At 47.4% G+C, this 26,278-nt stretch overlaps 1 protein-coding gene across 7 annotated transcripts in view; it reads right to left on the reverse strand.

Moving 5' to 3' along the window:
• PIK3CB (phosphatidylinositol-4,5-bisphosphate 3-kinase catalytic subunit beta) overlaps positions 1-26,278 on the reverse strand; it is a 2,502,085-nt gene that overhangs the window by 248,462 nt on the left and 2,227,345 nt on the right. For all 7 annotated transcript variants that reach the window (XM_069617988.1, XM_069617990.1, XM_069617991.1 and 4 more), the window contains one exon: positions 2,526-2,671. In XM_069617988.1, coding sequence (XP_069474089.1) covers positions 2,526-2,671 — 146 coding nt within the window. The remainder of the gene's footprint in view (positions 1-2,525; positions 2,672-26,278) is intronic.

Genomic DNA, 26,278 nt, shown 5'->3' on the forward strand with positions numbered 1-26,278 from the left:
GTTCCCAGTTAATGTACATAATTAGGTTTCCGTAAGGATTAATAGATGTTGCCAGTGGCTTTTTAAGAATCCTGTGTTTAATAGTTGTGTGATCACAATATTAATTCAGTTATATAGATTAAATCTTAGTGTTCCGCCAGACTCGAGCCAGCGTGCTATTTAAAGATGCAGCACATACGGTGCTCGCGGTCTTTCATTACATTGAAATCGTAATGGGAGAAAGAGAAAAACCGCCGAACTTCTGAGACGGTCTCTCACCTGAAAATGCATGATTTGTGTATAATCGCGTGCTGAGTGTCCGAAGGGGGCGTCCGAAGGCGTCCCCTTCGTTGTTAAACTAAGAGTGAGTCGCCATGACGACGTACTCCCAGAGTAGTCCGTACTCCGTTATAGTATCGAAAGTGGCGGCCATTACTAAATGGAAAAGGTTATGTGCTTCATGTATTACTCGACCTAGTCCATTTAAAGAACTAGGTAATGTAGGTGCTTGTTAAAGAGTGCTAATTGTTTAGATTCAAATCATCTCAGAATCCACCGATCATTTATTTGTTTATAAAAACGATCTGTATATTGTAGTAAGTCAAATTTGATTCCTTGTTCAAATACTGTCTGTGATAGTTGCTCGGGTGATGGCTGTCTACTGCAAGAAAAAGTAAATTATATGCATTCAGGTAACATTATCTCAAAATATAGTTAGTTGCCATTAGTGCTACCAGGCCAAAAGTTTCAAGCATATTTTTAGGTGACATAAATGTGTACAGAGGTTATATCCTAAATCCTAAACAATAAACTTGATGTTCGCCTTGTTGTCCATTTGGTGTCGCTCTTGCCAATGGGTGGCTAATGGATTAGAGAACACTTGGCCAAAATTGGGAGCCAAGACCCAAGGTTACCATTAGCCACCCATTGCCAAGAGCGACACCAAATGGACAACAAGGCGAACATCAAGTTTATTGGTCTTCAGAAAGTCTCCTTGGGAAAAAGAGGTGGCAATAAGGAGAAAAAGTTGAGACAAGCGGAAGCAAGAACAATATGCAAACTTAACTCCACAGTTCTCGGCCTCAACACAGACAACGAAATGGTCTCCTTCCTTTAAAAGGAACCAGATATAATCATCCTGATTACTTTAAATATCACAAAATATGTAATAACTTCTAGATTGGCTAAGTTTGAGAATTTGGTACCATACTAATGTATCACCCTGACACTATGTCATCATGCTTGCAATCTTTTTTAATAATTGTTTTTTGATAATTGTTTAGGATTTAGGATATAACCTCTGTACACATTTATGTCACCTAAAAATATGCTCGAGACATTTGGCCTGGTAGCACTAATGGCAACTAACTATATTTTGAGATAATGTTACCTGAATGCATATAATTTACTTTTTCTTGCAGTAGGCAGCCATCACCCAAGCAACTATCACAGTCAGTATTTGAACAAGGAATTCAATTTGACTTACTACAATATACAGATCGTTTTTATAAACAAATGATCGGTGGATTCTGAGATGATTTGAATCTAAACAATTAGCACTCTTTAACAAGCACCTAAATTACCTAGTTCTTTAAATGGACTAGGTCGAGTAATACATGAAGCACATAACCTTTTCCATTTAGTAATGGCCGCCGCTTTCGATACAATAACAACAATGGTCTCAAAATTAGAGAACGGACTACTCTTGGATTACGTCGTCATGGCGACTCACTCTTAGTTTAACAACGAAGGGGACGCCTTCGGACGCCCCCTTCAGACACTCTGCGCGCGATTATACGCGTTTCATGCAGTTTCAGGTGAGAGACCGTCTCAGAAGTGCGGCGATTTTTCTCTTTCTCCCATTACGATTTCAATGTAATGAAAGACCGCGAACACCGTGTGTGCTGCATCTTTAAATAGCATGCTGGCTCGAGTCTCGCGGAACACTAAGATTTAATCTATATAACTGAAATAATATTGTGATCACCCAACTATTAAACACAGGATTCTTAAAAAGCCACTGGCAACATCTACTAATCCTTCCAGAAACCTAATTATGTACATTAACTGGGAACTAGGAAACTGGTCTAAGATGTGCATTACCTTGGGTAAAACTGTGCCTTTTACATTAGACTAACAATGCTGAGCGGCATCTGCAAAATGCTTTAGTTAATTGTAATTTATGTCATTTCTCCAAAGTGATCTAACCCGTTAATGGAAGCGGATATTCTCTGCAAAAACTAAAATAATAGGGGCAGTTCAAAGAATAAGAGGTAATACAACTATTACTCATCATACACTGTAAGAAGGTATTATGAGATAATGGACAAAGCATTAACGAACAGAGCCTTTTATGCCCTTCTCTTGAACCCTTCCGGCCCCTCCCAATCCCCCACCTATTTTTGTCTGTCATCTTATTTTTGTATTATTGTTTTGCTTTTTGATTTATCATCCATATGAATTGGATATGTGACTTGTTTCAGTTTAATCCTTAACAACCATTCCTTTTCAATAGCTCTTTGTTCTCATACCAAATAAATTATTACCTTCCAAATTTCTCAGTGTTTCCAGTTTTTCCTTGTTGGATAACATGGATAAAGTCATAGGTTAGAATGAAAGGTCCTCGTTCCCTTTTAATTTTAAATTTTGACTTGAAGTTTCCGAGAATGTGCCCAAAGTCTATGTGAAAGAGCTGTGAAAAACAGGAGTAAAGAAGTTTTGGCTATTAGGTTTGCCATATTGTTTTACAATCAATTAACATACTGTTATAAGGGACAAAGCTTAAAGTTAGCCAGGGAAGATTCATGGGTCATCACACAGAAATATGGAAGCTAATGTGAACTTTAAAAAATGATTTCATTTTACAAGCAATTCAATACAGTGTCTTTATTCATCACTAATCTGTACCTTTTTTAATACTTCACAGGTCTAAGATATTGCATTCCAACAAATACAAAACCAACAGCCGAGTTAGTAAAAGTTACTCACAGTGGTGACTAATTTAAGCCAAATCCATAGCTCCCCGTCCTTCTTAACTGTGGTAGTTACCAAGCACAGGGATATGACCAGAGAGGTTTTCTTAGCAGAGTGTAAAATCCCTCACTGCAACTGGTTAGCATAGCCGTGCATGCAGCCACATCATTACAGACACCACCCCAAACCTGTAAAAACCACTAGCCTCGCCCCAACAATCCGTTTCCATAACATAGCTTGTATTTCTCTGATTCCTAGTTTAGCGGGCAGAGTGAGGACAAATGCAGAAGGGGTGACAGAACTATGGGCTGGGAGGACAGTAGTCTCCAAGTCAGTAACATTTACTTTGATATTCCTTCTGCATTCCACCATACTTGTGGGACATTATAAAGCAGAAATGTTTGGAAAGTGGGTTTGGGGTATACCTAACTGGTTTACCAAAGAAGCTCTACTGTGTCTGTATTCCAAAACCCAGTATTATCACTGGAATTGGAGATCGAACAGTAGGTCTTACAGAAAGAAGAATGAGAGGTCTACATGCCAGCCCTAACTGTGACAGGTATGCAGTGATTTTAACGAATTGAAAACAAAGAATGACATTTTAACAACTCAAAAAACAATGAAAAATACTGAATAAAATATATATATATATATATATGAGTGGGGTAAGGGGTTAAATCTGGTGGGGAGTGGATTTCAAACAAGGGGAAACGGGGGCTTGGAGGGGGTATTCTTCATTTTTTCATTTGTTAAAATCACATGTAACTGCTGTGACCTTCAAAAGAGAAGCCTCTAGAAAGCAAGAGAGGCCACCTTTGTGATGAATTAAGAACCAAATATTAATGGTTGCAGAGGTACCTTTCTTGGTAGAATGTCTGAAAGCAGTAATTTGAAGAAAAATCAATTTTTGGGATTTATGTGCATTCTTCCTATCCCTTTTGTTCATAAACTTGTTGTTATTTTCTGACCAATTAGACCGTCCTCCTGACCTTTTTTAGGGGGTGGGGGCTCCACCCTCTTTCCCTTCTCTGTTTTCACTAGCACCTCTCCATTTAGACACAACTCTAAAATCTGTCTGTATTTTGTACTTATTTTTTATCTATTAAAAGAAGCGTTGTTCTGTTGAGGTTTATTATTTTCAAATAAACTGGGAAAATCCATTGAAAAATTTAAGGTTGAGTTGACTAAATCCAGATATGGATGCATGAATTTGTTATGAATTAAAACTGATTGCAGAGTTGGGAATTTTGTATTTACAACCTTATTTTAAAAGTAGAATCATTGGGTTATATTTTTACCATAGTTAAAGGTTGTCAATACAAACTGCAATGGCGAGAACATAATAACTTGACAGCAAATCCAACCCGGGTACTCTCATAAGGTCCGTAACATGGCCCTCTCATGAGGGAATAAGAACCACACTCAGCCTTGGGTTTGAGGCCTACCAGGGTGGACACCACATCCAGTCTTACCGCAGAAGGGCATGGTGACTTGAGAGGGCCCCATTTCCTGTCCCCTCCCTTAAGTGCCTGTTTGTGCATATGTAGTACAAACTTGCATCACTCATACCATCTGAAGAAAGTGCTGACCAAGTCTTCTCTCTTTTCAAGAGACACCAGAGAAGAAGAAATTACTTACCTCTCTGTAATTTTTTTTCTGATGGATGTTCCACCCACGAATTCCTCATCTAGGATATCCCTATGCCAGCTCTGCTGCTCATCAGAAACTTTGCCGCCGCCAGGGGGCACAGCGTGGCGGCTCAACCCAATGCCACCAAACATCCCGTGCTGGATCAATGTTGAGGACATGTTACAGATTTGGGAGTCCATCGCATTGGGCAAGCAGCCCCACTTGTCCTGCTTTAAAGATTATATGCAGAAATTGCAATGGAAGAGGACAACTTGCCAAGTGCTGTAGAAGCAGACGGGAATGCTCAAGCATGAACTGGATAGGGGATAGTGATGAAGGAGAAGAATGTTTATTCATGTTATCGGATGATGGCAAGGAGGTCGACATCCCAAGAATGACAATTGTAATTAATGGACATCCTACCGTTATGATGGTAGATTTAGGAGCTAGATATACACTCATTCCAGAGAGAGTGTAGAAGAGTTGTAGACCAGAGTTTCTACATGAAGTGGATGTTAGACCGAAAGCATATGGAGGAGCACAGATTGAGCTTATAGGTTGGTTCAGTGCTATATTAATGTTCAAAGAAAGGCATGCTGAAGGTCGCATTTATGTTTCAAAAAATTGAGGATCTTCACTTCTCAGTTGGACTCACCAGAAGTTATTGAAATTCCGGCTGGATCCTAATGCAAGTGAATCACTACTGCTAGTAGAAGGATCAGAAGCAAACATGGAGAAGATACGTGCATAGATATTTAAGGAGAATGCCGTAGGATGTGTGAAAAGTTTCACTCATCACATTCTGCTCAAGTCTGATGTTAAGCCATTTGCACAGAAGCTACGCAATATAAAATTAGAACTTAGAGAAGAAGTAAAACTAAAACTCAAAAAGCTAGAAGAACAGGGGATTACCGAAAGCATTGATGCTGACTGGGTATCACCATTGGTTGTGGTTAGGAAGAGCTTGGGAAAAGTTAGACTGTGCATTGATATGAGAGAACTGGATAAGTATCATTCCCGAGAGAGACCAATTGCCAAATATATAGGAGTTGATCTTGACGATGGGCTCGGCAAAAATATTTTCGCCATTGGACTTGACTGCTGCTTATCATCAAGTGAAATTACATAAGGAATCTAGGCATCTGACTGCATTATTCACCCCGGAGGGACTATATCAGTATCGAAGGATGCCATTTGGATTAATCTCGGCGGCTTCTGTGTTTCAGAAGATCATGTATCGTATCTTGGATGGAGAAACTGAAGTTATTTTCTTGCAAGATGACATTCTCGTCTATGCAGAAAATGAAGAGGAACACAATAGAAGATTGGAAAGAGTATTTAAGAAACTTCATGAGATAGGAATGGTACTCAGTAAGGAGAAGTCAAGAATCAATAGGAGAGAAATTGAGTATTTGGGACATGTGATTTCCGGAGAGGGGAATCTCACCAAAAAAAAAGTTAGCTGACTCAATCAAACTCGTGGTGACACCCAGTAGCAAGGAGCAACTCAGGTCCTTTTATAGGCATGGCCGAGTACTGTACTAAACTCAGAGGATTTTCGGATCACATAGTTGTCTTGAGAAGTATGTTGAAGATGAACAAGAAATTCATGTGGGATGGTGATCATCACAGTTGCCAGTAACTTGGGGTTGGGAGCGACTTTAATACAATTTCATGAAGGAAGAGAATTTGTTATAGCCTTTGCCTCACGGTTGCTCAAAGGAGCAGAAAAAGTCTATGCAACAATAGAGAAAGAGGCATTACCTATAAGGTGGGCCACCGGGAAATTCAGAAGCTTCTTCTGGGGTGTTGAGTTTGAAACACACACAGATCACAAGCCTTTGTGGGAGGTCTTTGCTACAAAAGATCTGGATAAGGTTTCAAGCAGAATTCAAAGATGGCATCCAGGTTACAATAATTTTAGTTAACATTCCCGGTGCAAAGAACCACGTGGCAGACTGCCTGTCAAGATTGACCAATTATAGTGACATGGCAGAGGAGATTGATGAACATTAAATGATTTGTGAATTGTCAGATGCGGCGATATCCAGACAAGAATGGGATGAGGAAATGTTGAAAGACACTGTGAAATTAGGAGTCATGAACAATGTGGAGGCAGCAAGGTGGCACAAAGCTGAAATGCAAGAAGCTGGAGCGGGTGCTTTTTGGAATGTAAGAGATGAACTATATATTCATAGTGGATGTCGCATGAGAAGCGACAAGCTGGTATCTCCAAGAGAGAAAATCATTCATCTTGGCCATGAGGGCCTTCAAGGCGTGGTGAAAACGAAACGCAAAATAAGGAACACGTATTGGTGGCCAACATGTGACCTGCAAGTGGAGAGAAGATTCAGGAAATGTATAATTTGTTTGAAAACTGATAAAGTATGTGTGGGGGCGAAATAACCCATGGTGTTAAGAGACATACCGCAAGGGCCATGGAAAAAAATTGCCATTGATGTGTTGGGTCCGATATGGAGTGAGGGCCGTCCTACGTATTGTATCGTTGTGACTGACATGTTAACGAGATGGGTGGAGTCAACTATGGCCTCTCAGGTTGCGACTCAGAAAGTGATTGAATTGATGGAAGAATTATGTGAGTGTGAGGGGTATCCCGAAGAGGTGCTGACAGGCAATGGCTCGCAGTTTAAATCTAGAGAGATGGAGAAATACTTGGAAGAAAGATCTATTGTTCATAGCGTCAGTGCCATTTATCACCCCCCAATCCAATGGTGTGGTAGAGAGATACAACAGAGTGATCAAGAATGCCTTCAGATGTGCATGGTCAAATGGAAGAGATTGAGAGCAGTGGTGAAGGAGACTGTGATAGCTCATAGATTTACACCGCACAGTACCACAGGGGTTTCTCCCTTTGAACTAAACAAGGGAAGGAAGGCCAATACAAAATTATTTCCGGGATGATGAGTGCAGTGGCTGGCAGGAAAGTGCGGTTAGATGGAGTGAAGAACAACATTTGGCAGAAGCAGTTAATCAACAAGATGCAGCATGATAACAAGAGATTTAGGAGAGGAAAGGTGTCATGTGTGGGGTGCTTGGTTAGAATTAAGGTTCCGGTTGCGTTGAGAGAGAATGGCTGTCAGTGGTCGAAGTGTTTCGGCATGCAGTGAAAACCGGTAATGGCAGAGTGTGGAACAATGAAAGGGTAATGGTGCTGGCGAAAGAGGACAATGCGGGTGCTGGGTCGGTGCATGGAAGAGGCATGGTGCAGAGCAGAGTGGATGTTGGTTGTGGGTCTGCAGTGGATAGCTCTGTGAAGATACTTTCCTTGGCAGAGAATACAGATATTCCACGAGGGATATCAAGAGTTGGCAGGAGCTACAGGAGGCCCAGACACTTAATGGGACTATGTGAAATCCTAATTTGGGCAGTGTTCATTATTAAAGAGAGGGGATGTGTAGGATCGAGTAAGCATGATGCCGTCAGCAGTGGAACGAAGGATGGGTTCGTCGATAGAACGTGGAGCTCGGAAGGACGACGGTTGGAGAAGGCGTACTGGAGAAGAGGCTGCGGACGACGGCATTCATGTCCCCAATGCACATTATGCTTAGATTATTACACTACGCATGTTCTATTCCGTTGTTACAAGTTACCTTTAATAATTTGCCACATATCGCTCACCCCGTCTGCCCATACTTCAGTAAGCAAGTCTACTCTCCTCGGAAAGTGCCAGGGAGGGCAAATGACCCCAGCAACTCTGGACACTCTAGTCTCTACAGTGAGTAACTTTAATTACTCATACGTCCGGTCCCACCTTCGCCATCGCGGTTGTGGGTGATTGCTTTCACTTTCAATTTCAAGTACCTAATTGAATCGTCCAGAATCACCAAATTGTTCATAACCCCATTTTTTTATGATTGGATCATTTCGTGGGTGGCCTCTATTTTGGCCAACCGTTTTCACTAACGAGCCACTGGTTGGGATTCCCCCCCCCTTTGCGGGCCATAAGTAAATTATTTGTCCAATAAAGCCTCCAACCGCAATGTACCGTCGCCCATTGTGGCTGAGGCTAACAAAACATTCCCCAAAGGTGGGACAAACCCCTGGTCATCCAGTGCCCTCCCCTCACCCCCCAAAAGGGCTAATGTAGACGCATTTGCCCCTACACATAACATACTGGCCCAATACCCTAACTTTGGGGAGGACCCCTGGAGAGCCCCATATCCATATTTGGCCCCACTACCCCCCTGCACCCTCAAAACCCCCATAACCCTCCCTGTAGAAGCCTTAATGCTCAGGTTACCCAGAGCACTAGGGGCCGAAGACCCCTCTCCCAAACCCCCATCCTCTGATGCAGTGATGTCCCCTATCGAGGAAGTGGCTTCCCATATAGCTTTTCCCGTGACTTGTATCCTGTCTGCAAAGATCCCTGCCATTGTTTTTAAATAAGAGTCCAACGACTGTTGACTCACAGGTTGTCTAGATTTAAGAGCCCTGGCTACAGCTTTGGACAATTTAAAACACTACAAAAATGTAAAATGTGAGATCACTCGAAAAACATTAAACATTTAAAATGCAATGCGCTCCACAATCCTGCAAGGTATGAGCCAGAAAAGATGATATACTGACTAAACAGACTAAACAGAAGAACACATGTGCAAATGAGCAAAAATTATGCTGTGCAAAAGGAAATACATAAACGTGCACAGACCAAAGTGCAAGGTGCAGCGACTAAAGCAGCAAGCAAACAATCAGGCACTAGGAACACACTAACAGGCGACCGGTGCTACTGGCTTTGCCTAAACCTCAATTGAGGAAAACGGCGGGGGAGAGGGAACCTTGCAACCCCCGAGCTAGCAGTGTTAGGGAGAATTCTCCAGAACGGCTAATTTTCATTACCTAATGAGTCCCTCAGCAGCTTTGCTGGATTTCTAGGATTTATTTTTTCACCTGGTAAGAGAGTGAGCCATTTTTATCCCACTCTTACATGTGTTTTGCTGTGTGTGTTTAAAGTTTAAAATGTTTGTGTTCATAGATTGTGGAGCCTCACCTACTACACAGGCATCATTTTACTGTGTGTTACACAGCACCTTCAGTGCAGTGACACATGGTTGTCTTTTAGACCTCCCAACTCAGACTCCATTTTCTGGGACCGACTACTGTCTCCCAGAACATATAAATTTGCCATTAACTTTATTAGCCTCTGTAAAACCACAGACCCAGTACAAACCACCTTACATGGAGTACTGGAAAGGGTTAATACTTATCCCTTTTTGTCCGTTTCTCTTGGAGCATTATTTCGCTCCCTTTTCATCAAGACTTGGCTGCTGACAGTGGTAACTAGCCTATTTTTCCTACCGCTGTTATCTTAAATAACCTTGGTATTGTTTTAGGCTATCTTGGTTGCCTCTAACTTAAACCCGCTAGACCATATATGTTTTATTGCAGTTCCGGCTGGGTTTATTCGCCATTTCTTTTTGCAAAAGTCTTTCTTGTGTTTTACTCTGCGCGCCAAACCAGGTTTGGTTCCTTTGTTCACCATCTTTTCGCAGGCTTCTATGCAGAAGCCCTCCTTAGGCGCCTATATGTCTGGGGGGGACAGGATGTGAGGGAGGGGTTTAGGACTCCCTGTACAGGGTCTCCTTGGAGACCCATTTCGCACTCTGAACTGATTGGCTGTGGTGACTGTCCCGGCGGGACAGCCACCCCGCTGTGCGATTGACAGCCAGGCTGTGTGAATGGGGGAAAACTGCATAAAAAGCAGGTCTCTGGGTCTGGAAAGGCAGAGTCGTCACTGGAACGAAAGGCCCGACGAGGAGCTGAAGGAAGAGGACCCCTACTACGACTGAACCGCCCGGTGAGCCCTGCTGCAGGTCCGAATCCTCAAACTCCAACGTCAGGGGAAGAAGATTCCTGGAGGATCTTCTCTGAGCTGGTGGGACCAACCAGTTCACCCAAACTGCAAGCCAGGACTCCCTCCTCTAGTCGAATTTGTTGTACAGAGCTACAGTTGGCCGGATAGCCAGGAAGGTCGGACCCTGCTTGGGTTTTAAGGAGAACACCTTTTATTTGTTGCTTTGCTCTGCTGCTGGTTTCTTCCCTGTGCAGTGCAGGACCCTCCAGTCTTCCTACTTCATGTCAATCCGAATGTCGCTTCAGGAACCGTGAGCCTGCAGGAACTGCCAGGAACGTCCGCCTCAGCTACAGCTTCTCCTTTTAAAGGTACTGTGCGAATCCGGTTGTTCGTTTTGTTCAGCCGCGGTCAAAGTGTGTGAAATCTTTCTGCAATCCGAGGGCTTGTCCTTCTCTACTCTTTAAACTAACTTTTCTGCCGGCCAACTTCGTCCGGAACTCTTGGCAAAGACTTAACCGCAAACTACCCTGAGCTGTGTGATCTTGAGCAAAAGACTTTTGTCCTATTGACCTTGGCTCTAAGCCTGTTTGATTTGATTCCATCACTGTAGTTCCTATTTCTAGATTGCCCTGCTTACTTACCTGTTGGTGCTGGTCAATTTCTGCCTAACTTTGTCTTTCCCTCCCTTTTAAATTTCTGGAGTGCCATTTTGCTCCCACTTCATTTGTGAGCTTAACTTGTCTGGAACCTATTCAGAGTGGTGTATTAAGAGTGTGATTTGTAAATTGCTTTACTCTAATGAAATGTTATACAACTGATGTGTAAATAAATGTATATTCTTTTACTCAGAAACCTTGAGTCAGTGTTTGTTTGAATCATAGCAATTGCTGTCCTTTGTGTAACTATTGCTACTGCTCACTTGCTCTTGAGATAAAGGTCTGGCTGCTCAGCCATCGCTACCACTTTTACTGTGTAGTACAGGCTTATACCAAAGGTGAATTTGTACTGTCACCAGTAGTCTTAATTGTGTGTGGTGTTCCGAAAGGGTATTGCATATAATTCTGCCTAACAAGCAGTTAGACCGTTTAAACGGTTGAGCAATTAGACAAGTAAAATGATCAGGAACCGTTAGCACAATAGTACATGTAAGGCTGAAAGTCAAAAGATAAAAGGGCGGTGTAATGGCTAAAAACTATGTCCAAACAAAAACAAGAAACTGATACTAAACCGCTCCGACACAAGGGACCCTCCTGCCACCTTGCTCATACAAAAGGACGACTTTTCCCAAACAGAGGCAGACAAAAGCAAGCCGTCTGATGACAGACTGAGGGCGGGGCATGCCCGGCAGCTTGAGGAGGTGCCAAAGTCCGACTTCCCCCGCCCGCCCTCTCGGGCCCTTTCACTGTTCAACTGTGGCTTAAGGTGATCTGTTTCACAGCTCCTATTGTAGTTTTCCAACAGCGGGTCTTTGAACTCGGGCAGAACTCAGCAGAAGACGCCCGCACTCCTCCACTCTGACCCCAAGGACTCTGCTCCGCTCACCCACAGTCCTAATAAACAAAATGCTGCTCCTCCTAGTGCCCACTATGAACAGACCACGCTGGCAGAGTAATGCAGACACCAAGGACTTTGCATACTTTAGGTAAGAATGCAGGGTGAGTACCAAGCACCACCCTGTCCTTGTGGAAAGTAGTATAAGGCTCTGAAACCACCAGTGCCTTGATCTCACGGACCCTGCGTGCAGATGTAAGGCCCACCAGTAGAGCAGTCTTGATGGTGACTAGTTTGATGTCTGCGGTTGCCACAAGTTCAAATGGTTTATGCACGAACGTGTCCAAGACTACGCTGAGGTCCCACACTGGGTGTGGCTTCTTAATAGGCGGGTAGAGGCTGGTTACGCCTGCCAGGTGTTACGCTCATCTGGTATCCACGCGGACGCCACCCAGCTGTGGGGACTCTGGTATTCTTCTCAGCCGCTCCCAGGTATGATCAGCGGAGAAGTTCTGTCTGTAATACAGGTGGGCAATGTTCAAGACTGGGCAACTGGAGTAAGAGCCTCCCAAAATCCTGTATGCCCGCAGCCCCTCCCCGGACCTTTCCTCACCTTGTTATGGGTTTTGGCGTGCTCTCCGTCCTGCCTTCTTGGCAGGGGCGGGTTGTCCTTTATGGGCGAGTGTGATCTAGTTACTTCACTGATGCAGGCCCTTTAGAGTCTTTCAGGTCTTATTACTGTTATACTTGTATGCCTTTCTTGGGTTTATGTAATGTCTTTTCTCTCTCCTTAGGTGCGTGGAAGTTCGCTGTGGAACGTTGGCTGAGTTGGGACTCGCCGATAGGTGATGGTGCTTCGAGAGCACCTTGATGCAGTAAGTAGGCGCTATGCGCAGCGCTATGATGCCTTGCCTTTGCTAACCTGTTGTTGTTCACGTAGGTTGCGGTAGTCACCCGGAGCAAGAAGTCCCAGGGCGATGCTGGTCGATGGGCGACTCATGAGGTAAGCTGCCGGCACAATTGTAAAATGTCTAATGTCCCGTTTCTCTCCTTTTGTAGATCCGTCGCTGTTCCTTGGATGCTGTTTGCAGGAGCGGAGGGCAGCTAGCGGTGGAATCACAGGTAAACTGCTGCTATTAACAATGTCCTTTTGTTTTTCAGATGCTGTTCTTCCGAGGTCCGCAGGTGCAGCTGAACACGATGAGCGTCACGTTGGAGGATTGCAAAGTAACGCGAAGCGTGTCCTTCAAGTCGGGTGTGGTTTAAATAGCTTCAGAAAAGTAGTCCAGGTAAAGTAGTTCCTAGGCTACCACACCCAAAACACTATACTGCATAGCTTGGTTCCAAGTGAACCAAGCTATGTGGGTGCCTCCATGTTGGCTGGCACTGGAAATAAAGTAGTCCCAAAACACAAGTCCTCACGAAGTATGAGCCGACTTGCCCCAAGAGGGCTTCAGCAAAGGATGCCTGAGTTTGTTTGAGACCCGATCCAAGGCCTCTCCTGGCCCATGGGGTGGCCAGGGTTTTTTTTTTTTTATATGGGTCGCGACACCAGGTGTCTTTTAACCACTGGATAAGGGGAGGAAAATACCTCCTCCTCCGAGTTTCTTTAGGCTCCGATTGTCACCAGATAGGTGCAACATGTGTCCACCGGCACCCCTGAGTGTGCAGGGTGTGCAGAGGAGGATAGGATGTCGTCCAAAGTGCAGGTCAATGGATCGACTGTCTTTGCCTACGCCCAGTGACAAAAAACAAGTCCAGTTGCTTTTGTGCAGGCTCTTGGTAGAATCGCTCCTCGCACCCTGTATAATGTCCAGGTTAGCTTGGGACAGACGTAGATGCCTTAATGTGACCTGTTCAGGAAACACGCTGCAGGGCCTAACCTCTGGGAGGGAGGGAGTAGTGAATGACCGTGACTCCCTCCTGTGAGTGCTGGTGAGCTGTGGCCAGCGGAAGGTGCACCAGGGGCTGTTCCGACAGGCTGAGTAGTTCCGAGAACCATGGTCAGGCAGGCCACCACGGCACTATCGGGATGATATGGAGGTGCCTGGACTCCCTGGTCTTGCAAATTATCCTGTGCACCAGGGGCGTGGGAGGGATGTTGTACGCGTTCATGTTCCATTGGATCTGCATCGTGTCGCCCAGAGAGCCCCAGCCCGTCCCTGCCAGGACGCAAACTGGGGGCAGCTCCTGTTGGTCTAAGTGGCCAACAGATCTTCCCGAGGATGACCCCTATCTGTCGAAGATCCCCTGAAGGACTTCTTTGTTCAACTGCCATTCGGAGTTGTCTGCACCTAACCTACTGAGCCTGTCCGCCTCCAGGTAGGACTCCTCCGGGAGGTGGATAGCTGTCAAGTGATGTTTTCCAGAGCCCACTCCCAAATGTCGACTGCTAGGGTGCATAGGAGAGGAGACCTGGTGCCACCCTGCTTGCTGATATAATACATGCCGGTGGAGCTGTCCGTTTAAATGAGGATCATCTTGCCACTGATCATCCGAACGAAGGCTTTGAGAGCGAGCCATATGACCATTAACTTGAGCCAGTTAATGTGGACCTCCTGCTCATGATGAGACCAAACTCCATGGACACTGTGGATGTCCAAGGTGGCTCCACAGCCCTCCAGGGACGAGCCTGTGGTGATGGTAACCTGCAGTGCTGGTTGCCGAAAGGGCCTGCCTATCCTCAAGTTGTAGTCAGAGCTCCACCAGACTAGGTCCTGGTAGAGATGAGGTGGAATGCTGACTGGCTCCGCCTGGGAGCCCTTCTCCTGACTCCAGGAGGCTGCGAAGTGCAACTTTAAATCACCTAATTTTGAGCCTTGTGTACGGCACTGCAAGGAGACATGCCGCCATGATATCCAAGAGGTGTTGATACCACCATGTCGAGGTCACTGCTCGGCAGAGGAAATGCCCAATGGCCTTCTAGATGACTGTGATCTTGTCCTCCGAGGGAAAAACTCTCTTGGAGCTTGTATCCCAGATGAGGCCCAGGAACGTTAAATTCTGCGTAGGCTTCAGCTGTGACTTCTTGAGATTGATGGAAAATCCCAACTCGTGTAGAGTATTCATGAGGGCGGAGGCGGTGTGGTGGACTGCCCTTGCCCTGACCAGCCAGTCGTCTAGGTATGGGAAGAAGTGGCGACCTTGGGCCCGGAGGAGGGTTACCACTTCATTCATAAGTCTTGTAAAGACCCTGGGAGCTGAATTGAGTCCAAGGGGTAGAATAGAAGCCCAGACCCTGCTGGGAGGCTGGGACTTCCTCCACTGCCTAGCTCTCTACGAGCGGGTAAATGTCCACCAACAGATTTGTGGTCTCAATCTGTGAGAGCGTGGGGGAAGAGGAAGGGGTAGAGGTAGACGGAAGCACATGGACACTACTGATGGGATCTAAGGGCCCGTGAACCTTGTATGCCAGCGTTGAGAGTGAAGGCAAACCTTCCCCCCACCGGAGACTTGTGGATCCGGATGAGCGTGTAATGCCTTTTTTCCGTCTGAGACTGGGGCTGAGGAGGGGGACTGAAAAAAGCCCTTATGCGCCGCCTTGTGCTGCTTGCTGCGGTGCTGGCTTGGAGCTCGGTCCGGCTGCCTGGACCGTCTTTCCTGGAATCCCCGGAACCCTCCAAAGGACTGACCTTTGTCGGAACGCTGGTGCGCCTGGCTGTATGCCTTAGGGATGGACATCATGAGGATGGATAAGGATTTGGCACTCTGGGAACAGTTTTTCTTCATATCAAGCTTCTCGTCTGTAGTGGAATGGAACAGATCCCCCACCCTCGAATGGGAGGTCCATAATACGCTCCTGGACATCCGGTTTGAACTTGGTAGCCCGTAACCAGGCTGTTCTTCTCATATCCGTAGCAACGCAGATGGCACGACCTGAGGTTTCAATGTAAGCCTCAGTGGACTCCATTATGTTCTGCGCTACAACCTTGGCTTCCGCCTTGAAGCGTGCCCGACTCTGTACTGGAATTTCCGGAAGGAAGTCAGCTAATTCCCGGCAGAGCCTTTGGTTGACAGCAGCGAGCATAGCATCTGCATTTCAGTGACAAAGATGCAGCGAAGCGTTGGAATAGATTTTCTTTCTGTATGCTTCCAGGACTTTGTCCTCCTTATCCAGGAGTGCCAAGGCTGATGTCGCGAACAACGACTGTGGCTTGGAGTAGATTGAGGCCACAGAAATGACCAAAGAGTGTGGCTAAGGATGTGCTGACAGCAAGAATGGATCCCCCTCCAGCTGTCTGTACTTGGCGTCGAGGCGCCTGATGGTAGGCTGCACCGAATGAGGTTTAAGCCATCCTTTTTTGGCCAATGCCACCACGTCCTTTTGCACTGGAATCCCCTTTCAAGCCGTGGGGCGTAAAGTGAGGTCCTCTGCCAAGATCCCCGCCCCTGGTCATTCAACCTCAGCCTGAGGAAGCCCCTAGGCCCGCAAGCGGTTCATTAAATGCCTTGGCCGACGAAGGTGTGTCAGGGTCCTCCTCCTCATCGATGTCCACCAATGTGTCCTGTTGGTCAGGTGCAGCTAGAGGAGTGCTGGGAGCCGGGGGCTGCGGTGTACTAACAGGAGCCGGCGGCTGCTGCAGTGGCTGATAAGCAGCTGCTGGGACTACTGGAGGCGTGGGGGCTGGTGTCGTGGGAACTGGCTTGGGCAGCTGGGGCTGCGGAGGAACCAAAAGCAGAGTAGCCGTGGGTGCTAGCGGCAAGACCGGAGGGAGCATGTCCCTGATCACATCCTTGAGGATGACGTCCATCAGTGGAGCCCTCATAAGCGGCAGGAATTTTCTTTTTTTAAAACCTGTCTTCGCAGGCCGGTGGAGCACTTGGAGGCGCAGGCATGGACGAAGGGCCCTGGGGGTGCCGAGACCTGGGCACACTCTGCCTTGTCGTAAGTGTGGTGTATCTGCCCTGTGATGGTAAAGGGTATGCCATAGGCCACATGCCCGGCGAAGACCAGTCACACCTGGAAATTCGTTCCCCGAAGGGTGGTGTCAGGCGAGCCGCCATTTTGTCTGTACGGTGGCCATTTTGTCGGGCTGCGTGCTGCGTGCCTGAGACGTGGTGCTTGCCGCACTGGCCCTGCCTCTTCCTGACGCTTGGCGGTGGAGGTTGTGGCTTACCCTGCACCTCAGGACGGAAACTGGTAGATGGAGTGCTCTCAGCTATGTCGCCGGTAGTGCTGCGTACAGGTGCGCCCTCAGACAGCTGTCCGATACTAGGGCGTAGCCCCTCAGGTGGAAACACGGTAATGGAACCTTGCGGTCCCTCAGCGACGTCACCGGTAGGATCTGGCAATTCCTCGGTCGCTAGCTGAAGCAGCCTCAGGTCCTGCGCTGGTGCTAGGACCTGAATGGCCCCTCCCGCTCGTGTGCTTCCTGGGGATGGAGTCACCCTTGCAGGGTGCAGATGAAAACAGTGCCCCTACCTTGGGCCTGGACTTGTGTCTGACAAATTCCTTCAAGTCCTATGGAGGCGACCTTCCGAAAATCTCCCTCCACCGAGCTAGCCTGTTCTTTAGAGCGCACGGTGTGAGCGCGTCACATGCTGCATAACCTTCCCAGCCGTGGTCGGGACCAAGGCAACGGAGGCAAAGAGCTTGGGGTTGTACATAGGGAAAAGCCCCTCAAAGGCTGGACACCTGCTGAAGCCCACTGACATTGACATGCGCCGGGGTGGAGCGTGGCACCAGAGGACAGAGGTATCTGAATAAAGACAAGAATAAAGAAGGCAAAAGTACTTCTCTGGGGAAAAGCGCATGGAATTACTAGGCCACAGGCCTAACGCAGGAGCCCTGGTGAAAGCAGTCTGTTGCAGTTGACGCGGAAAAGAGGCCAGGGGAGTGGCGCTTGTGGGCGGAGTCAGCAGAGCGCATGCTCCCAGGGCCACGCCCTGTGCGCATCGAAATTTAAGGGGGAAGTTGATTTTTCTGGTGAAAAAGGTTCTGTCTCCCATCCCTAGCGAGGGACGCCCATACAGTATGGAGGAAAGCGGATGGGAAGTAGGAGTAATACACTTAGTGTCTGGCCTTGTAGCCGAAAGGAGTACATACAGGATGTTTACCAACACATCCCAATGCCTTGTATCTCGGCCTCTCAGCAGCCAATCATGAAAGTTAAGGCGATTGAGGTGGACAACTCACCCCTCCAACTGGGAGAGGATATCCAGCCCCTACAGAAGACACCGGGAGAGCAGATTGACATGTCCAGTAGCTCCAGGTACGCATCCTATGGGTCCAGTCCAGCACAATCAAAGTCAAAGTTAACGTGAATCTAAACGGGGACAGCCTCCTGAGAAACCGCAATAGGACAGGTATCAGCGGGTATGATGAGTGAAAGATGAGTGGGCACAACTATTGGTAATAACTGTTGATATTCAGTATGATATGGCATTTACAATGTGCCAGTGTTTCTAGACAAGACAAGGCAGGGAAACAAAGGAAGGACAAAACAATGATTTTACTAGGACTTGTGTCAATCAGATAGCACAAGCGCAGGTGGGGGGCGGAGGGGAGTGCAAAAGGGGGTATGGGGGGTTAGTGAAGTGCACAAGGGACAGGAGAGGGAGAAGTGCAGGTAGCAGGGTGCAGCCAATGGGTGGCTAAGAGCCGGTAATCAGAGGATGCAGCCACAGGTGGCTAATGAGTGAAGAGAGTGGGTGGACTGTAGGATTACAGATACAGATCACAAGTGCTAGCGGGGCTAGGGGGGCAGTGCGAGGTGCTACTGGAAAGGCAGGGATCTGGTCCCAAATTCAGAAGGTGGCTAGGTGACCAGGTGCGTGGAAAGATGGGTCATCAGCAGGGGAGAGGAAGAGAGAAAGCTGAAGCGAAGAGGAAGGTCTTGAGTTGCTTCCAGAACTGAAGATGGTTCTGCTCAAGCTTGAGAGAGGCAGGGAGGCTATTGCAGGTGGAGGCCCCAGCTGAAGAAAGATCTGCCCCCAACTCTCTGCTTGGAAAATCGGCTGACCCTCAGAGAGTTGGAGGTGGAAGAGCGGAGAACTCGAGAGGGGAGATACTCAGGGAGAGAGAGTTGGAGGTAATGTGGTCCCAGGCCCCAGAAAGCCTTGTGGACAATGCAGAGGTTCTTGAACTTGAACCTTGCTGCCACTGGGAGCCAATGAAGGGATTTCAGAGTTGAAGAGATACGATCTCTGGGCCAAGGACAAGTCTTGCAGTCCAGTTCAGGATAAGTTGTAGAGGACCGAGAGTAGAGGCAGGAAGATTTAGAAATAGGCTGTTGCAGTAGTCCAGCCTTTAAAGGACCAGAGCACTTGAGACCGTGAGCTTCTGGGGGAAAGTGAGGATGGTAAGAATACCTCTGAGGAGGTGCAGCGGATAGTTTGACTTCTTAGAGACGTCAGAAATGTGAGGCGAGGAGTCGTCGTCGAAGATGACCACAAGGTTTTTAGCCTCACAGGTAGTAGAAGGAAGTGGACTCAGAGTGGGCAGCCAGAGGGAGCGAGGAAAGGAGGGAGCTAGTGTTCTGATGAGGAGGATCCCAGTCTTACTGGCATTGAGGCAGAAATCATTAGCGGCACACACCTGAATCGCAGACAGGCGGGAATGAGAGAAGGCATAATACTGAAAGTAGGAGCAGAGAGCAGCTAGGTATTGTTTGAACAGCCAGGGAGCGAAGTTAGACCCCTCGGGAACACTACAGGTAGAGAGATAGAGGAGAGGAAGGACCCCAGTTGGACCTGAAAGGGTTGGTCAGTGAGAAAGAAGGACAACCAGGCCAGGGCCTGATCAGTGATACCCAGGTTATCATGGAGGCGCTTGAGCAGGATCACATGGTTGACCGATGTCCCTCGAGGGCTTCCATCTCGAGGATGACATCGAAAGCATATATAGCACACGCAGCGCCCGTTGGCTTCAGTTCTGTTTTTCTTACAGTAGAAATATCTGCATAACCATGGAATTGACCGTACACAACATTGAAGGAGCGTAAGCTGTTATAGCATGGGAAATTATACTGTGGGGTAGGTGGAGAGGGCGATAAGGAATACGTGGGAGGAACATCCAGTCGAAAGAACGTTACCAGGGGTAAGTAACTTGTTTTTGAATGGATTGTGTCCTCTCACATATTCCATATCTTTGGTAGACTCCCAAAGCAGTTTTTAATTTGGTGGAGCGAGTAAGAATTTAGTGTTTATGGTTTTCATGTACTGAATGCAGGACAGCTTTCCCAACGCTTCCATCCTGACCGAGGGAAGACTCAAGACAGTAATGTTTTGTGAACGTGTGAATAGTAGACCATGTCGCTGCCTCACAAATATTTTTAATCAATACACCCCTTTGCAGGGCTGTAGAGGTAGCCATGCCCCTGGTGGAATGGGCCCTTAATCATTCAGGAGGATCCTTACCTGCCATTTTGTGACATTCCCAAATTACCAGAATGAGCCACCTGGATAAGGTCTGTTTAGTAACAGCCTGACCCAGCTTGTGGCCTGTATACCCAATGAAAAGCTGATCAATACGAAGTCTTGATAGCCTAGATATGTAAAAGCTCAGAGCTCTGCATGGGTCCAACCTATGTAATCTCTACTCTTCTTTGCTAGGATGAGGTGGAGGATAGAAAGAAGGTAAAACACTGATCTGCCCTACCTGAAAATCAGAAATGATTTTGGGTAAAAATGAAGTCTTAACCCTCAGAACAACCCTATCCTTGTGGAAGATAGTAAAGGGTGGCTTGGATCAAAATGCCTGCAATTCACTCAATCTACGGGCTGAAGTTAAAGCTACCATCAGAATGGTTTTAAAAGTTAACAATCTTAATGGACATGAGTGTAAAGTTTCAAAGGGTGCACACATTAGAAATGTTAGGACCAGATTAAGGTCCCAAATTGGAACTTGGAAGGGAGATAGGGTGTTGAGGGGCACATTGTTGAGCCCCTTTAGAAATTGTGTCACCAGTGGAATTTTGAAGTATGAACATTCTTCTGACGAGCGCTTACAGTTGGATAGAGCCACTAAATAGCCTTTAATAGTTCCATACCTGGAGCCTCAGATTGGCTAAGGATAGTAGAAAGGACAACACCTTGAGTGTTTTGCACATAAAAGGGTCTACAGTCTTGCCTTTGCACCAGTAGCAGAATGTGTTCCAAAAGCAACGGTACAAGGACTTTGTTGCTGGCCTTCTGGCCGAAAAAGAAATCTCCATTATGGGTCCTAATCCTTGTATCTCAGCCATTCCGAAACCATGCGTGAAGGCTGAATGTCTTGACCTCTGGATGGCGAACTCTACCCTCCTCCTTTGAGAGAAGGTCCTCTCTTATTGGAATACGTATTGGAGGGCAGATGGACATGTCCAGAAGGTCTGGGTACCACGTCCTCCTGACCCAGTTCAGGGCAATTAGGGTCATGCGTTTCTTGAACTTTCTCAATGTCCTGATCACGTGAGGAATTACGGGGACTGGAGGAAACGCATACAGGAGTGGAAACCCCCAGTCCACTACAAACGCATCTCGCTGAGCTCCTCTTAGGGGAAATTCCCTGGAGCTTATACTGTTTGCACTTCCGGTTGACACTGGTCGCGAACAGATCCACTTGAGGTGTCCCCCAAAGGGTGAAGATATCTTGAAGTACTTCTTGAACTAGTTCCCACTTGTGAGAGACTGCTCTGCCTGCTCAGAGCGTCCACCGGTGTGTTCTCTTCTCCGGCTAGGTGAACTGCCGATAGAGAGATTACTTCTTGAATTGCACAGTACCTTAGCTGCATTGCGCCTCTGCACAGTGGTAGTGACCCTACACCTGCTCTCTTGAGGTAGTACACACGGCCACTGTGTCGTCAGTCATTATCAGGACATTCTTTCAACACACGGAGGGCAGAAAGGCTTTCAGCACAAGTCTGATTACCTTCAGCTCCAAAAGATTGATATGTAGTTTGGACTCTGATGGAGACCAACGACCGCTGACTGCCAGATTGTTGGTGTGGGCTCCCCACCCCGTGAGTGAGGCATCGTCACTACTGTGATCTCCGGCCATTGTTGCCAAAAGGGTTCTCCCTTCAGAATATTGTCCTCGCAGGCCCACCACAGAAGATCCTGTGCGACCCTGCTTGGAACCTGAAGTAGGTCAGACCTGTTTCCTGAGAATTGGGACCATTGTGTTCTGAGGGCCCACTGAAGGGATCTCATTCTCAGACGGGCCTCTGGCACCAGAAAAATGCATGATGCCGAGCAACCCCAAAAAATGGAAGGCCGTTGAGATGCTGGGCACTTTGAAACTTGGTGACCATCTGCTGAATGTCTAGAGCCCTTACCTCGGGTGGTGAGCTCTTTCCCAAGGATATATCTAGTACCGCCTCGATGAACTGGAGCTTTTGAGAAGGTGTCAAATGGGACTTCTTGTAATTGAGGGAGAAGCCCAGTCTGTGAAGAGAGTGGCAGGTCGCGATGAGATGATGTAGGACTTTTACGTGCAACACGCCCTGATCAGCCAATCATCCAGGTAGGGGTAAACGTGAATTCCCCCCCCTCTCCTGAGACTCACTGCCACCACCGCCATCAGTTTGGTGAAAAGCATGGGGCGGAGGTTAGCCCGAATGGCAGAACTCGAAACTGATAATGAGAACTGCCAACGGCGAACCTCAGGTATTTTCTGTGCTTGAGATGTACTGGCACATGAAAATAAGCATCCTGAAGGTCCAATGACACCATCCAATCCTTGAGTTGGAGGGCCTGAAGGATCTGAGAAATTGTGACCATCTTGAACTTGTCCTTCCTGAGGTACTTGTTCAAATATCTTATGAGTCCCAGTCCTCCGTCCTTCTTGGGTATTAGAAAATATGGAGAATACCATCCCTTCTTCCTCTCCGCTACAGGCACTGGTTCTATAGCGCCTTTCTAAAGCGGATCTGGAATCCGGCAAGAGTGGCCCCGCAGTGGATTGCTCGGATTTCTCTGAATGAAAGGAAGGCAGTACCCGTGGGCTATGGTTTCCAATGCCCAAGCATCCAAAGTAATGTCTTGCCTTTCTTCTAGACACCTCCCACTGGTGGTCTCTGACTCAGTGAGGCAGCTGATGCAGTGGCTGTTGGTAAAAATGCCTCTGCTTGAGCAGGCTTTGCATCTCTCTCTCGTCCACCACAAGGGAATCTTCTTTGCGCTCTTTGACCAGCCACTCCTCTTGCTCTTCCAACTGAGCAGTTGTAGCGAACAGATCTACCCCTCCTAAACTGTCCACAGGGGTGTAACGCTCACCTGATTCCCACGGAGGCGCAGGTCTGGCTTCGAGTGCTGATGCTTCTTCAATGGTGAAGCGCAGGACTCTGAAGATGGACAGGAAGGGCCCTCTCCTCTGGCTTCTCCGGCTCGCAGGAATATTCCCCTGTGCGTGAAAAGGGAGTATTACCTACTGAATGAGTTATGCTCAAGCCTCCCACTCTCTTCCAACCCTCCACGATACCCTTCCACGATTCCCCGTGAAGTCTCACCTTAGGGTCTGAAAGGACAAGCTCTCCATCCTGCTTCTGACGCAGGGGCGCGTTGAACCCAGTTACTTCACTGGATTGAGGTTGGATGGAAGTTCAGGTAAGCTTGATTATACTGGTAAGGCGCTGTAAAAGTTCTGTTGCAAGTTCAAAAGTTCAAGCTTTAAATAATAATGTTCATTGTCTTTTTTCAGGTGATGAATGAAGATTCCTTTGGAGACTTCTTGCAACAAAGCGCTGATGTTGATGTCTTTTCCCCATAGGGGCCGGGGTTCGGAATGCCGGAGATATGGCGCCGACCCGAAGTGAAACGTGCAGTTCCAGTAAAGATCTGGTAAGTCCTAGATGAGCGCTCAGGTAATGTTTTTGCATTCGCTCATCTAATGTCTTTGTCTTTTTTCCCCATAGGGGCCGGGGTCCTGCTTGGAAGCAGCAAGACCCGAAATGAAATGGGAATGACCCAACCGGTAAGTCTTAGAAGGAAACTGAGCTTTTCCTATTCTCTTCCTTCTCTCACCTCTTATTCTTGTCTTTTTCTCTAGGCTCTGGGAAGTGGCTGTGTATCCGGATGATCGCTGCTGAAGATGGAGGAACCCAGGAAAGGTGAGTGAAATGCAGCGCTGCAGCGATTGTAACGAAATGCTTTTAAAAATGATGTCTTCCCTTTCAGGATCGTCGGTGATGTCTCCGTGGTGCAGATTAGCTGGTAGGTCTCTTGTCTCCCTTTGCAGGTGACCCAGGATGCTGACAGGCGTGGCTGAAGTCCAGATGCAGGAGCTGACACGGTGAGCGTCCAGCTGCGAGGAGCAGAACAACGCGAAGCTTGAGTTGCTGATCGGGTGTGGTTTAAATAACTTTGGAAGAAGTTCCAAGTGTGTATCCTTCCTCCGATCAGGTATGTATCCTTCCCCGACCACACCCGGGTGGAAAGTAGTCCCACAGGTAAAGTAGTTCCTATTCAGGCCTCAAGAGGGCCTGGATGTGGCAGCATGGTCTACATCAAGTAAGTGCACATCAACACATGTCTAGCTTTATGAGCCTGGCGCCTAAGGCGCCAGGACAGAGGTCCAACATGAGCCTGGCGCATAAGGCGCCAGGACTGCGTCCAAAGGGCCCCAGCTTGGGCCTGCTGGCACTCCCCTGGGGGAAATGATGCCTACCTCTGGGGTTGCTGGGTCGGACCTGGCTCCTTGGAGGTAGGCATCATGACAAGGGGTGAAAGGGCTGAGGCTGCCTAATGGTGGCACAAAGATTTGGCTGCCGACTTAGGTCTGCAACTTCTCGGCTTTCGTCAGCCTTGTTGCCAAAAAGGTGAGTCCCGACAAAGGGCATGTTGAGGAGTCTGGATTGCATATACGGTGCAAAACCCGACTTCCTCAACCACGCAAATTTGCGTATTACTGTGTCAGTAGAATCCAGACCCGACTGAAGAGACTCGCACATGGCTTCTTTGTCGCCTCTAACTATAGCCAAGAACCTAACTCTTTCCTCCTACTCGGGAATGTGCTCTGCTGCCATTGAAATGCAGTCCCATAGAGTGATTGAGAATTTTGCAAGGGCACATGTGGAGTTGGCTGATTTTAGCGCCATACTCCCTGCAGAAAATACTTTCCTTGCCAATCCATCTACTCTCTTGTCATCTCCATGTGGAGGCAGGGTAGGGTAAGCTGTCTGCTTGGAAGTTGCAATACCTGCCTGTACCACCAGACTCTCTGGAGTGGGGTGTTTAGACAGGTAGTCTGGGTCACTACTGGAAGGGCAGTATTTTTTGGTCAGATTTGTATTCACTGCCGGATTTGTTTCTGGCATCTCCAGATTTTCTTGCTACCCTTTTTTGAAGAGCAATATGAAAAGGCAGTACAGGATCCATACGTGGACCCTTATCCAGGATGTCTGTCAGATCATCCTATTCAAATGGTAGGGGAGGCCTACTCCAACCCATATAGTCTACCACCTTGGACATTAGCTGCCTATATGAAGCATCAGTGTGCTCCTCAGCCTCAGGTCTTCCAAAATCCAGCTCAGGTGAGGTGTCTACCCGTCTGTCCATTTGTAAATGATCATGAAGGACTTTTAACCTTGATTCTTCAGAAATAAAGCTTTCAGGCACATTTGGTGTACCAAACTGGAGACCAAAAGGTGCATCATTGTCTGAAGGTTCATTTTCCACATATATTGAGGTAAGAGACTTAAAATATTTTTTCCTTGGTAAATGAACATATGTTTTTCAGGTATAGGCATCAAGGGTTTGATAAACTGCAGATTCAACGCTCGAGGATTCGTCGAAATCTTTTTTGACTTCGATGGCGCCATAGGTTTAAAGGGCACGGTTGTCGTCAACCGTACAGCTGGCATTGAGAGCGCTGCCAGCGTCGATGGTGCAGCTGGCTTCGGTGGTGCAGGTGACACCGATGTCGGGGCTTAGTTGGCATCGGGGGCGCAGCAGGCGTTGACGTTGACAACCTCGACTTATGCTTGGGTTTTCGGCTCGAAGGATCCGTTGATGACTTGTCATCGCGTCAAGGCCTCGACGGCTCTCGATGAGGATCAGGCCTTTGTCCCGGGGGTCGAGGGCGTGCAGGATTTGGCTCGAGCCCTTTCCTTAACAGCTTCTTTGGAAGGCGCGGTAGGAGTATGGCTTGCCGTGGGTTTTTGTTGAAATATTTTCAGCATTTCTGCTCTAAATGCTTCCCATTCGGCAGGTATGAAGAAGGCAACCCAACGTGCCTCTTTTTTGACTTCCTCAACGATGAGGAGTGGTGGGAGCCACTCCTTGATCTTGACCTCATAACTTTCTTCCTCCTCTGAGAGTCGCCTCTCAACTCGTCAGTCAAAGGTTTTTTGGTCAGGGTAGATGGAGATTTTGGGGGGTTTCTACCAACTGCCAATTACCCCTTTGGTTCCGTCAGGGCCTTCCCGGTCATCGACTGGCACTTGGAGCAGGCCAAGGTCTTATGCTCCACCCAGA

Source organism: Ambystoma mexicanum, chromosome 10, assembly GCF_040938575.1.
Source record: "Ambystoma mexicanum isolate Mex_15411 chromosome 10, UKY_AmexF1_1, whole genome shotgun sequence".
NCBI lineage: Eukaryota > Metazoa > Chordata > Amphibia > Caudata > Ambystomatidae > Ambystoma > Ambystoma mexicanum.